General features: G+C 42.5%; 1 protein-coding gene across 1 annotated transcript; it reads right to left on the bottom strand.

The window, feature by feature from the left end:
• Positions 1 to 1,228: 1,228 nt before the first annotated feature.
• On the bottom strand, positions 1,229 to 1,851 carry LOC133367675 (olfactory receptor 14A16-like). The gene has a single exon (XM_061591771.1). It carries the CDS (start codon positions 1,838 to 1,840, stop codon positions 1,229 to 1,231), a length of 612 nt encoding a protein of 203 aa, XP_061447755.1. The 5' UTR covers positions 1,841 to 1,851.
• Between the last annotated feature and the right edge of the window lie 12,624 nt (positions 1,852 to 14,475).

Below are 14,475 nucleotides of genomic sequence, written 5' to 3'. Positions count from 1 at the left end.
ATTGGGGGGGTGGGAGTACATCAAAATGAATATATGAATATAACATATAAAAATGCATCATGTGATGAGAAAATGCTTGCAAGAACGTGTACATTAGCCAAACCGCCTACAAAAATATGTTTATTAGAAGAAATCCACATTAAAATGCTGGAGAATTTTCACGAGAATCTTTTTTGTAAAAAAATCACAAATTGCTGCAGAAATGTAAAGAACTGAAGATTGGAAAAATGAAAAATGGAGAGGACAGATCATTCAGTTGCTACATATGTGACAAATCACAATTTTTCAACATGTGTAAGAAACAGTAAAATTCACTGGGAAATAGTTAATGCCACATAAAACGAAGCAAGCATCAAACAAACTGAATGAGTCTATTGTGCGGATGACAAAAGACTTTTTAAAAATTTAAAAACATGCAATTATTTATATTGTGGTGGCCTATGATTTCAAACAAAGTTGTATTCACTCATTTCTTATTCAAGTACTAGATGTGTATTCCATCTTTCCACCAAATGGTGCTCAAGGTGGTTAACAGCAGGAAGGCAAATGCAATAAAATATAATAAAATACTACAAAACAGCAGTATAATACAAAGCAAAATAACACTCCAAAAACAAGGGAGATATAACATTGATAAAACCAACAAAATGACCAGCTAGAACGACTTACAACAGGTTTACAAATCATCTTATAGTGCAAAAGCGTATCTAAATAAAATGCCTTTGACTGTTGGACCTTCCCTGGCAAGGAATTCCAGAGCCAGGCGACAGAATTACAGATAGAAGCTTCTCTCTTTCGTTCCTGCCAGTTACGAGATGTATCCCTTTTAAATCTAAAATGTTTTAAAATGACAATATAACTTATTGTTACAGAAAACAATTATTATAAAATGCTGCTATATATTATTATTATTATTATTTATTACATTTGTATACCGCCCCAAACCTGAAGCTCTCTGGCTTTAGATTGCAAGCCTGTATAGGGGTATTTTAAACTGTGTCAGATTCTTGGGATTTTGAGCTATTGTCATCACTGTCACCCATCACCTTATACCAAAGTCTGTCAGCTTTGGAGAATCTTGAAATTTACCAGGTTGCATGGTAACTCTGGCCAAAGATACCACTGGCGAGTGCTGCTCCTGAAGACAGGGGTCTGACCAAACACCAATGTAAGATGGATTCAGTTATTTTAAAAATTAAGCTGCGTCACAAGTCAATATGAAAGAGGTTTATAGGTGAATGGGAGGTATCTCTTCATTCTTCTTACCAAGAGTAAAACCAAGCAACTTCCACAAGGCAGCTTTGACATCTTTGTTCCTCATGCTGTAGATTATTGGGTTCATCATTGGAGGCACCACGGTATATAACACAGTAAGCACTTCATCCAGATTGTATGGAGAGTTAGAAGTTGGTAAAAGGTGGGTAAACAGGCCAGTGCCAAATAATATGGAGACAACTGTGATGTGGGGAATGCAAGTAGTGAAGGCTTTCCATCTGTTTGCCATGGAGGGCATTCTAAACACTGTAGTAAAAATCTGTGCATAGGACATGACAATGAACACAAAGCAGAAAAGACTAAATATTGTGCTAAAGAGGAGAGCCCAAACTTCATTAAGGTATGAATTGGAGCAGGTGATCTTCAAAATATGTGGGATTTCACAGAAAAACTGATGGATTATGTTAGAGCAGAAGGGCAGTGAAAAAACAGTACTGGTGTGCAAAGCAGCATTAAGGAAACCTGCCATCCATGCTCCAGCTGCCATCTGGAGGCAGCTACTCCACTTCATTATAGATCCATAGTGCAGTGGGTGACAGATAGCTACATATCGGTCATAGGCCATGACAGTGAGAAGATACACAGCAGATGACACGAAAAGGAGAAAGAAAAACATTTGTGTGACACATTCGGAATATGAAATCCATGTTGTGTTCATGAGAGAATTGGCCATGGATTTTGGAATGATGACAGAAGTTGATCCAAGGTCGAGGATTGATAAGTTGACAAGAAATAAATACATTGGGGTCTGCAGGTGACTGTTGACAGCTACCAGGGTAATGATCAGAAGATTTCCAATTAGAACAATGAGGTACATTGCTAAGAAGATCACAAAGTGTAAAACCTGAAGTTTTTGGCCTCCAGAAAATCCCAGAAGTAGAAATTTTTCTATGGCAGTAACATTGGACATGGCATCTACAATATATTGACTGTTGGAGGAAGAGGAGAAATATTTTTAAGTGCCCTGCATATAAAAGAATGTAAGTTCATTCTAAATTCTGTTTTTCCCATCATTTCCAGAATTGTATTAACTTCCAAACATGATTCCTGTAACATATTACTTTTTTGTTAAATGAAGAATAGCATGAATATTCTGCTTACATATTTGGAAAATTCAGTGCCCAAAGAGGAGGGCAGTTTGTTATTATATATCATAGAGGTGGCATGGATATGCAAAATACTGGGGGTAAAAATCCCCATTCCAGAGCATGGCATATCAAATTATGGGAATGGATATTCTGAATAAAATTACATGGTTTATGTGGGTTCAAACACACAAAGCAGCTAAACTGATTTGAACAAAACTGGGTGCAATTTACAGAATGTTAGAATAGTAAGCAGGTGGGGGTTAGATATAACCTTTTCTCAATTTTATGAGATGTTGTTATGATTGTATGATTTATTTTAAGATATACATTTTCTTGTTCTATTGGATTTGAATTTTGCTTCCTATTTCTACCTTTTTTCTTCTTTTCTTTCTTTTCTTTTTTATTTTCTTCTCATATTAAGAAAAAAAACATGCATGCTGGTCACTTTCATGAGTAGCAAAAGAACACACCTGAACACACACACGGCTTAGGGCGGTATATAAATTAAACTAAATAAATAAATAAAAATGGATCACGGATTTATGAGCCAGTTTCTGAGCTGAGAGGTGATGTGCATGCTGAGACTGGCTGGAGGGAGAGAAGCTGAGCTTCCCTGCCTCTGGTTCCCTCATTTTGCAACCCCGTTCCCTGCCATCCTGTCTTCTCACTGCAAATTCAGTGAACTGAGACCTGAACTAACACCAACAAGCAAATTCCATCCCTACTCCAAAAAATGTGTAATCAGTTACTGCTTGTATAAAGATGCTTTCTGACTTATATGCTATACTTGCTTATCGTGGCCACCTGCAAACCTTGGCACAGGTAATACTGTCCCACGCATGCACTTCCTTCTGGAGCTATGGAGCCATACTTGTATATTCAATTGAAATGGAACACTTAGGAGAAGTTCTAATCACTGACTTGCATGAATGACTTGGAAGGGCAGCATAATTAGCCTCATTTTGAACAAGCTTCAGGCCAATAAGTATCATTTTTGTACATCAGACGTTGATGTTGTCTGACTCGTTTCCTTCAGCATTTGGGGGAAATAAGATTATTAATGTAGCTTTTGGAAATAACATCTCAAAAGATCCCCTTCTCCCGGTTGATGCAGGACTACAGAAGGGGTGTAGCTCGGTGGTGAAACATTTGTTATTGAATGTTCGAGGTTTAGTTCCCAGAACGTCTAGGTGGACCTGGGTATTGCCCCTGTCTGAAACCCTTGAGAGTAAAGCCAGTCAGTGTGAATTGTATTGAGCTACATGGACCAATGATCTGACTCTGTATAAATCAGCTTCCTGTATTCTATATCTTTATATCTATTTCAGTTGTAGGAAGAGCCCAGCTGAATCAGACCAAAAGCCTGTCTAGTCCAGCATCCTGTTCTCCCAGCGGCCAACCAAGTGACTATGGGAAGCCCCCAGAAAGGATATGAGCACAACAGCACTCTGCCAGGTTTTGATTAGTGACCAGGCAGCAGTTGTCCTCAGAAGTATACTGCCTCTAATACTGGATGTAGTACAGAGCCATAATGGCTAGCAACCATTGATAGCCTTATCCTTTTCATTTAGATCCATCTTTCTTGACAAGCTTCCCCTTGCAGGGAAGTTTAGAAACAAGAAAGGTAAGTACGTACAGAATCAGTGTCAAGAATTATACATATTTTCTTCAGAGATTAAAATAATGTAGACAGGAACTAGTTGTGGCTTTAAGGGGCACAGACTGGGTAAACCCTTGTACAAATCCTGCCTGCCTCCCTTATAGAGAGTCAGTCTCAGTCTGCTTTGTTTTTACAGTAACTCAGCATCATTGCAGAAAAGCAAGTCCCTCCCTACAACATCACAGGTAGAGGGCCTTTTTCCCTCTTAAGCCAGCCCCATCCACATCAGTGCCTTGGCTAGGAGGCCCTCCACTACTGCCTTGGCTAGGAGCTGTCCTTATGCCTTTTTTTCTGCACATGCCCACTTCTTCCCCAGTTCACTCGGAACATCAGGAAAAGACAGCAGCCATTTTCTTTACATATGAGGGGCAAGGATAAGAGAATCACAATTTCACATGTATTGTTTCAGAATGAAATCTCAGGAGAGTGAAGAAAATATTGTTCAGCCTTTTCTGCTGGCTCTGATCAGAAGTGGAAGGGGCAGGTGGCACTGGAAGAGGAAAGTTGTTGAACAGAATTTCAGCTTAAGAGAGGGGGGAAACTGGAGTTTCTCACCCCTGATGGAAACTTCCTTGCCCAAAGAAAACTTCCAGCTGCAATCCTATACACATTTGTTTGAGAGTTGATCCTATGGAACATATTAGGACTTACTTCCAAGTAAACAGGCCTATAATTAAACCCCATTACCTCTCTTTTCTGCTGATCAGTGAGTGAAGCAGTGTGTTTTAAGAAAGGGGACATGTCAGGATATCTCTTCTGCATTGGCTATATATTGTTGAAAACACAGCAGCAAAAGGAGAGGCTGCATTCAATTAACCCCCAAATCAAGATGGCATCACGTCATTACCATTATGCAATCATCAACCAAAAGAAGGAAAGCACAACCCCTGATTTACAAGTTCAGGATGCTGAAGCTGGGCTCCCTGCAATTGTAGCTCTGAACATGAGACTTATGAGACACAACTGGTTGAATTAGGTTTGGATCAACAGCAATGTGATAGTTAAGTTGATGACAGAAAAAGAATAGATACCTGTGATGCGTCCTTCCCTGGCTCTCCCTGTCAGGTTCCTACCTGCTCGTGGTTACTGCCTGTCTCTAGGCACCACCAGGGACTCCACCAGTCCGGACCGCACTCTCTTATGGTTTACCTATCCGCTCTAGCACAGATCTCAACAGATCCCCCTGCTAGGCAACCACCAGTAACGTCCCAATACTAGTATTCCCAGAGACTCTGAATACTGGTATTGTTATTCTTTTCACCGCTGCCACCATTTGTTACAGTTCCCCTTCAGCCTTGGTCATTACCTTACCCTCCCTTCTGGTCTGTGAAACCCCAGCCAAGGATCAGGCCTTTGGTAAACCAAATTAAGTATTTATTACAGATAACAAAGCTAACAAGATTAACAAGATTTCTTCTTAAGGCACATAAGCATATGGTTTTACTCAATACTAATCCGAACTCCACCTCCCTCCTGGCAAACAACTCTCTAAACCCCACCAAGCAACCCACTAAGTTCTCTTCTCCCCCCAGATTCCACTCTCACTCTTCCTTTTATACATTCAGCCATTTTAAACACTCAGCCAATCATCTCGCATTCTACTGCCCATTCACTCCCCCTCCTCTTTCACTCCACTTACCATGTATCTTCTAAAACAACAACACTTACCATATATACATTAATATAGGAACATCACAATACCCCACAGAACCAATGTGGCACACATGACAATAATACTGTGAGGACGTCTGCAAATGTTAATTCTGTAACAGAAATGTTATGCCTGGCTTGCTTTTAGACTTTTAAGGGGCCCCAAATGACTCTCTTGCCCAGGGCCCCCAAAATCATAGGGCCATCACCGCTAGAGTCCATTTAGCACTCTGACAGTCGTGCAGTGGCAAATTCAGAAGTACACGCTCCTTTCATGTTAGTCGTAGCCACACACCCTCCCCCTTTTTTGCTGCGGAGTTGAGAATGAGATACTTCTTAATGCCCTCTCTCACAATAGATATCCCTAGTAGCCCATAAGCATGAAATAGTAGTAGTGTTGGCTACTGCGAAGACTCTTCTCGGTGACTGACTTGCCTCCTTTCACTCTGATTAGCTCCAATCAGCAGGAAAGGTCAAGGAAGCATGTTAGAAGATTCTTCTCAGTGGCTAAGATACTCTCATGCTTACAGGATGCTGGAGACATAGGGACCCTGCTGGGACCCTGCTCCTAAAAAATAAAGGGTCTAAGCCCCCGACACCTGGACTACTACACCCCTGACTAAGAATCACCTTTTTGTCCCAGCCAGAATGGTCCTGTGCCCAAACATCTGGTTGTCAAAACATTGCTACCAATTGGCCAACTTGGAAAATTTCAATTTCAGTGGTCGTCAGTAATCCACACTTAGATCAAAGACACAACTACACATACAGAGTGATGTTCTTTAAGTCAGTGGTTTCCAAAGGTTTTGCCCTTGGACCACTTGTAAATTGCTGTAGGTCTTGGCAGACCACTTCATGATTTTTTTGCCTGTTGTAGCAATTGCAATGTGCTGTGCTAGATGCTATATGGTTTTTAATTGTGTTTTTATTGCTTTTTTATTTCTTATATTGTACTTTATTGAATTACAATCGGCATTCTATAGAATTCAAACAGTAATACAATAAAATGTAATGTAAGAAATAAAAGAAACAATGAAAATAGAATGAAAAATCAATATGAATATGTGAATATTGAATGCATACATGTTGTGGACCACCTGACTAAGCCCGTGGACCACTGGTGGCCCATGGACTACAATTGGAGAACCCCTGTTCTAAGTTGGTAAAGAAGTGGGGAACTTGGCAGAAAATCAGTTCAGAGCCTGATGGCTGCAAAAAATAAAACTACAAAGTTATTAGGAAAGGACTGGAAATAACAGAGCATACATCATCAAGGTGCTATATATGTTGGATTTAGTAGTACTGGGGAAACATATAATTGAAAGGATAATCAGCTAGAAAAACAAAGGGAGGAGGAGGAGGAGGAGGAGGATCTAGCAATAATAAAAAGGAGGAGGGGAAAGCAATTGAATGAATTTAAAATATGTCAAAGAAGGAGAAATGGCAAAACAGTTTCCAACAAGACTTAACAATACATATAGAATCCTTTCTGTATTTTCCTACAGGTTTCATCAAGCTGATATTTGCAAATCTGCTCCACATTCTTTATCAGCACAATGGTTTCTATTTACCTTGGTTGATAGTCCAGATCTCTTTCTCTTTTTCTATCAGCACTTCATCTTTCTATAAAGTAAAAGCCAATCAGGTGTAGATCTTCTGTTTCCGTTTTCTCTCAAATTATTCATCTTTCATGCTCTCATTGTTCATCTGTCATGTTCTATGCAGTTGTGGGATATTCCTCTCCCCCCCCCACCCAGATACACGACTCCTGTTCTCAATGGTGAAGGAAATGCTTCCTTCAAGCAACAGTGGAAGTGTTAGGCTTAAGTAGCAGAACTGTACACCTGATTTCTCTTGGTCTCTAAAGATCCACTCCCTGTTTCCCTGAACAGCTCGGCACTAATGACCTATAGCCAATGCCAAAAAAGTTGACTCTGCTGAATATACAACAGAACAAAAATTGCAGTCTGCTTTTCCAATTATTTATTTTTGTCGGGCTGCTTACTCAGTGAGACTGAGACAGAACTTCTTCAACTGTGTTTTACAAGTATAAAAAAAAAAACACCTTAATTTAAACATACAATAAAACAACAGCAACAACAAAATATCACAATAAACATCCACAATTAAAATGTACTATTAAACAAGCCCATTAAAACAACATGACAATTCAAACACTTAAAATAGCAGGTAAAGCAATTAGAACAGGAGGTTCAGGTCAAGAGATCAGGAGAATGCTTGTTGTATGGTAGGAGCATGTCGTGCCCCCTTTAGCAATGGGAATAACACAACCAGACACAGGTTTTGGGGTGAAGTAGGGCCACAGCTTTATTGATTAGAACAAGTAAAGTAGGGTTGGCATGGCAGTAGCACCAGGATCAGCTTCATTCCAGCAGCCCATGCTGGAGGAATGCTGAGTCAACCAACAAGCAGTTGGGAACCACCCTTGGGAGTTGGTCTGCTTTAGAACCAAGTGGGGTGTGAACCCAAGGAACCGGTGGTCCTACTGACCAACCAATGGGAGGGGTTGTGAGCTGGATGAGGCGACACCCCTCTTAAGCTAGTGGAGTGGCCATTGTGTACCCCACTGGACTCCTTGTGGGAGTTCCCCTTATGATTGATCCTGCCCAATGCCATTTCCGCCACAAGGGAGGGGAGCCCTGCTTCCTGACTGGCCGCCAACCTCATTCACTTGCTGAAACCAAGCCCATACTCCTTTGATAAGATTGCCAAGCCAGGCATCATTCCCCTTCATGGAAAGATGAATTCCATCCATGTGAAACAACTCAGGGCATGAGCGCCTGATGAGCCGGTGACAAATAATGAGGCTCCCTTTTGCTCAGACCGCTTTCACTATGGCTCTGCTGATACGGCAGCGGGAAGCCTCTATGCTCCCCACCTTGTGCACATTTCTCCATTGGAGCCTCAGAAGCCAGGCTGACCACCCCAGTGATATGGATGGGTACCTCAGTCAAGATTTATTGCCAAGCCATAAGCCAACGCAAAATTAAACATGCATTTTACATATAAAACATTAGTCAATTAAAACCATAATAAAATTCTCAGAGTAATAACATATGTAACCAGAAACCTAGACAAAGTTTCTAAAATTCAGAAATGTTCAGGAATTTAGCCCTCAATTTTTGCGCAACAAAACCAAAATGGGCCACCATATTAGTAATTTGAGGATCTTTATCAGAAAGAAGGAGAACAATAATTTGAGAGACATCCGTAGTGCCCAAATTATTAATCACAGGGTCCAGATAAATAGCTCTTGGTTGTTTATATAAGGGGCAGGCAAGTAAGTAATGTGACAAATCTTCTACCTGCCCAGAGAGGCAGATACACAAACGCTGTTCCCATGGAGTTTGTAAGTAGCGACCTGATGTTATAGCAGAGGGCATGGTTTGGAATCTAAGGGCTGTAAATGCATGTCTTAGATGTACTGATTGAAGATTTAGCAAATAATCAGTCCTTGTGTGTTCACATTTATATGTACAGAACCACTTTGAGAACTTAGAGTTAAGAATGGTTATTTTATCTATCCAGTTGGAATGCTGTGTTATCTGGGCACGAATATTGGATTTATCAAGTAAAAAGGGAGATTGTACCGTAAAATGGTAATGCTTATAAATGCTAAGGGATCTCTGTTTCCAAAATCTGGACCCCATGGACTGATCGAAACAGGCCTTTGCTAGAATCTTAGTAGCTGAGTTGCTTAAATTAGACCAGTATGTTAATAAGTTCTTAAGAATATGGGCGCTAATTGGTAAAAGTCCACATTCAGAGAGTAGGAAGGCTGAAGGGGAGCCAGGTGGTAAACGTAGTAATTGTTTTAGAAAGTTGTTTTGGACTGTTTCAAGAGACAGGAATGCAATAGCATCCCATCCCCAGACTGCCGCTCCATATAAAATCAGGGATAATACTTTGTGCTGGTATATTTTCAATGCAGCGGCCGCTTGGAAGCCCCCCACCGTCCTGTAAAATCTAAGTAATGCTCCCACCGCCCTAGTTGCTGATTGTTTAATAGTATTAAGATGTCTTTTCCAGGAGAGGTTGTCTTGGAACCATATCCCCAGATAATTAAAATAGCGACATTGTTCTATAGGGAGATTTCCCATAGACCATTTGTGCTGTCTATATCTATTTCCAAAAACCATGATTTTGGTTTTCTGGCAGTTACCTTGCTCCCTTTTGCTCAGACCGCTTTCACTATGGCTCTGCTGATACGGCACCAGGTAGCCTCTATGCTCCCCACCTTGTGCACATTTCTCCATTGCAGCCTCAGAAGCCAGGCTGACCACCCAATGACATGGATGGGTACCTTTCAGCCAAATGGATAAGGTCAGATATTGCAGACCACTTCAAGTCAACACCTGTCCTGATCCCAAAGTCATTCTCCCCCAGGTGTATGAGCAGCAAGTCAGGAGGGCCACAGCAACAGAACTGTTGATCCAACGAGGGTCAAAATTGTTCCCACCTCATACCACATCTGGTTATCCAGCACACTCTTGCCCAGGATGACATGCGAGCTGTTCAGACTATAGAGTGGATCCAGCATAATGCTCGGTCCAATTAATAATGCTGTGACCGAAGATCCACACCCTTTTTAGGCCTGAAAAAGATCATAGGTTACTATCAGCTTTAGGTTTTGCTTGTGGGCAGATATAGCTTCTAAAGGCATGACATCTCCAGCACCCAATGGCCTTGATTTGAGTTGTAATCAAGCCCCGCTCTGCTGTTGAGGTGGCAGCCCCAGTCCTAAAGGAATGTGTGCCAAACGCCTTCTCTGAGAAGTCTGCCTTTGCCAGGCATAGCCTGAGCACCCCTGTAAACTAATGCCTTGTGAGGGGAGAGCCATCCTTATGAATAAAGAACTGCCCTGAGTTTGGAGGCCAGAGGCAGAGATAAATTTTGGTGTCACAAAGTGGGCAAGGATCCCATTTTGGAGATGGCCTGAGCGAAAAGGAAGTACCCTTTGCCGCTTGGTCTGTTTTTGATTTCTGAATGGTCACTGACAGGTTGGACTTGGAAGCCACAACATCATCCCATTGAAAGGATATGGCCGAGGTATCTCCCTTAGCTGGCACCGTGAACTCCCCACCCCTCAGAACCCTGAAGAAAGCTAGTGTGGAAGCTGCCTTGAACAGCACAGCTTTATAGGTGGGCCAGCATACCCTGTGTAGTTGTTCCAGCATTCAAGAAAGAATGTCATATGTGATGGGGTGTCGGGAATCCTTCCTGGTAGATCCCTCCTCCACCATCCTTCAATGGCTCTCCATGCCCTGGCCAAGTTGCAGAGGTCAGGATAACCCAGTGCCATGGAAAAGAGGGAAACAGCAGCTAAATGGGATGTCATGGTCCTGAGGGCACATCCTTGATCCCTCAGATGGGATAGGTAACTGAGGACTATAGCTGCAGATGCTGGCCAAGGTTGTAGAGATCCCTTCACTTTGGTGAAATTAACAAATGCTTCCCCTGCTGTTGTGTCTGAATGGAAAGTAGAATGTGCAACAGAATCTAATACTCCCTGGGTGATGTTATTGTCCCAATCTCCCACAGGGCTTCCAGGAATGGCTCTGGTTCCGTGTCAGCCAAGGGGGTGGGGGCTTGAAAATCTGTATTCCTGAAAACAAGACAAGACATCTGAGATGTTGGTGTCTACACCTGGAACGTGATCTGCTGAGAAGCATATGTTAGCCTCCAGACACAAAAAGACAAATTCCCAAACCAAGGTCATTGCCCGCTCAGAGCGAGATGACTGTTGATTAATGACCCTGACCACTGCCTGATTGTCACGCCAAAATCTGACTCTCTTATTCCTGAAATGTTCTTTCCACAGGGAAATTGCTGCCACTATGGGAAAGAGTTCAAGAAATGTGAGATCTCTGGTAAATCCTGCAGCCACCCGATTGTTAGGCCAGCACCTGGCACACCATTGGCCTTTGAAGTGTACCCCAAACCCAAGTTTCCTGACTCATTAGATTGAACCTGAATGCTTGTGCCTGCCTCCAAGCTGTCCTGCCAAAAGTACATGCCATTGAATTGCTTAGAAAGCAGACCCAGACCCACAGGTCTTCCTTTATGGGTTTCATGAGGTGTATGTGGTGAGGGGACCCCAGCTGTGGCACGGGCAAGCCTTGCACAGAGTGCCCGCCCTGGCCTAACGATCCTGCAGGCAAAATTTAAATGCCCAAACAGCACTTGCAAATCTCGGAACCTGCACTTTGGTTTTGCCAGCATCTCCTGTAAGAGGCTTTGCAGGGTAGCTAGCGTGTCGGGGGGGGGAGGCTAGAGGTGGCTGCAATGGAGTCCAGCTGAATGCCTAAGTATGTGAGTGTGGATGTGGGCCCTTCTGTTTGTTGGGAGCCAGAGGGACCCCGAGATGAGAGTAGGAAATCATTCCGTTAGTGGGTGACCTGGCAGCTCCTTGATTCCTGGCAAACAACTCATTCCAGAAAAATGCTGAAGGATTCAAATGCTGCACAGGCAATGGAGCAACCCATGGGCATGGCCTTGTCTACATACCAGCATTCACCAAACTTGAACCCAAGGAGGCTAATATCCTGGGGGTGTACTGTTAGGAGACAGAAGGCCAATTGTATATCACACTTGGCCATGAGTGCCCCAGGTCCACACTCTCTCCCTATTTGCATTGCCTGGTCAAAAAATGCATAGCGTACTGAACATAACTTGGGTGGAATTGATTCATTGACTGAAGCACCCCCTCAGGAAAGACAGATTATGGATGAGTCAGAATTCCCCTGACGTCTTCTTGGGGACCACTCCCAGTGAGGAGACTTGTAGGTCCTCTAGAGGGGGTAAAATGAAGGGGCCTCCAACTCTACCTGCTGCACATTCCTTTAAGATTTTGTTGGCCGCAATTTCTGGAAACTCGAGGACAGATTTTTGATTGGGAGCCATGGTAGCACCTCAGTAACCAGAATGGAATGTGGAAGCCTTGTGTAATTCCCTCCCAGATGTAACGTGCTCCATTATGATCTGGGTAACCGTCGAGGTAGGGACAGAGAGTCCACGATCGGACTGGGATAGCAGCCAAAGCCAAGGGGCCAACCCCTGGTTTCAGGTATCCATTACTTGGAAGGGGGAGCTGTGGAGGTGGAGGTCTCTCTCTCCTGCCCCAACACCCTTCTTATGAGAAGGTGAGAGGGAAGGCTTGCAGGCTACAGTGGCACATTGGGGGGGCATGGCAACTGAAAGAAAACTGCAGGACTAACATGTTAATTCAAGGCATGAACTGAGAACCCTGGTGCTCACAGGCAGTATACAGCTTTAGTACTGACATTAGCCCAACCCACATGATATTGTGAATGGAAATAGAGTTGGGAGGGGTCTATATGGCTAATGAGTCCAACCCCCTGCTCAGTGCAGGAATCCATGTAAAATTATAATAATACATGTAATAATATAACAACAACAACAACAACAACAAGCAGCCATATTTCTGTAGTGTAACATCGGAGATCCTACCAGTGCCACCCCGTGTATGTGGGTGCTCATTAGATACTGATAAGATCAATGTGGCTCAGCACCCTAGTACCTAGAGTTCTTATTACTACCACCCTTCCAATAACAATCACAACCACCACTACCAGGGCCGGCTCCAGGAATGCCAGTGCCCTTGTGCATCAGCTTGCCCTGGGCCCCAGTGCATGTGCGCATGTGCATTCACATGCTTTTACTATTGCCATTAACCAAGATGACGGCTGTGGTTTCCCTAAGGGGATGAAGCCTCCACCACCATCTTTGTGGATGGCACGCGTGTGTGCCACTCTGAATGGAATTTGGATCTTTTCTACTTTACAGTGACTTAACTTAAACCAGTATAAATTATCCTGGCTTCCATGACTCAGGATTCAGTGTGAGTCTCTCCCTCGGTCTTACCTCTGCCACTCCCCAGATATACGTTTATTTTTAAGCTTATGCCGGCATAAGTTATGCCAGTCTCAGTTCACCCAGCTGAGCCAAGGTCCACCAGGATGAGCAAGTTAGGATCTAGCCAGATCTCCAGCTCAGCTGAGCTGCCATCAGCAAATTAAGCTGGCATATTTCCAGCTGAGCCAGGATAAGCAACATACACCAGCATAGCCCAGCTGAGCCAGGAACCAGCTGGCTGAACCAGAGATCTCCCAGATCCTAACTTGCTTGTATCAATGGATCTTGGTTTGGATTCTTCCCTAAGTAAACAACTGGTAGAACCCGTTACATCTTTAAAAGAAGGGCTTTCTAAAGTGTGCACTGTCCTTATGGATCTTAATTCAATGGGATTATAAACCATCCACAGTGGTAGTATAAAAGGAATTGGCAATGCAGTGGGACCAGCAAACAATTTGGGAATAAATCTGAAAAAACAATATACATAGCTATGAAACAAAATATATTATTTATGTATTTATTGAATTAACAAGAATTATATTTTTGTTTATTAATATCATTAATTTAATTTAAAAATCAGATTTTAAAACAAGTGGACATTACATTTATCAACTTTAGAGATGAGAGAAGAATTTCTATTCAGTTCGCATTTCAAACCGAATCTGTCAAATCTGCACTTTCCAAAACAATATGAGGAACAAAACACAGCCATCGTTTAAATTCAAATTTTGCAATGCAGTTTGCCAACCAAAAAATGTTCACAAAATTGCATAAATTGGGGGGGTGGGAGTACATCAAAATGAATATATGAATATAACATATAAAAATGCATCTTGTGATGAGAAAATGCTTGCAAGAACGTGTATATTAGCCAAACCGCCTACAAAAATGTGTTTATTCGAAGAA

Source organism: Rhineura floridana, chromosome 11 (assembly GCF_030035675.1).
Source record: "Rhineura floridana isolate rRhiFlo1 chromosome 11, rRhiFlo1.hap2, whole genome shotgun sequence".
Classification (NCBI taxonomy): domain Eukaryota; kingdom Metazoa; phylum Chordata; class Lepidosauria; order Squamata; family Rhineuridae; genus Rhineura; species Rhineura floridana.
This window is presented reverse-complemented; position numbering and strand designations above follow the sequence as displayed.

Coding starts and splice junctions, on each gene's coding strand:
- LOC133367675 (XM_061591771.1), bottom strand. CDS start 1,840: ATGGCCTATGACCGATATGTAGCTATCTGTCACCCACTGCACTATGGA.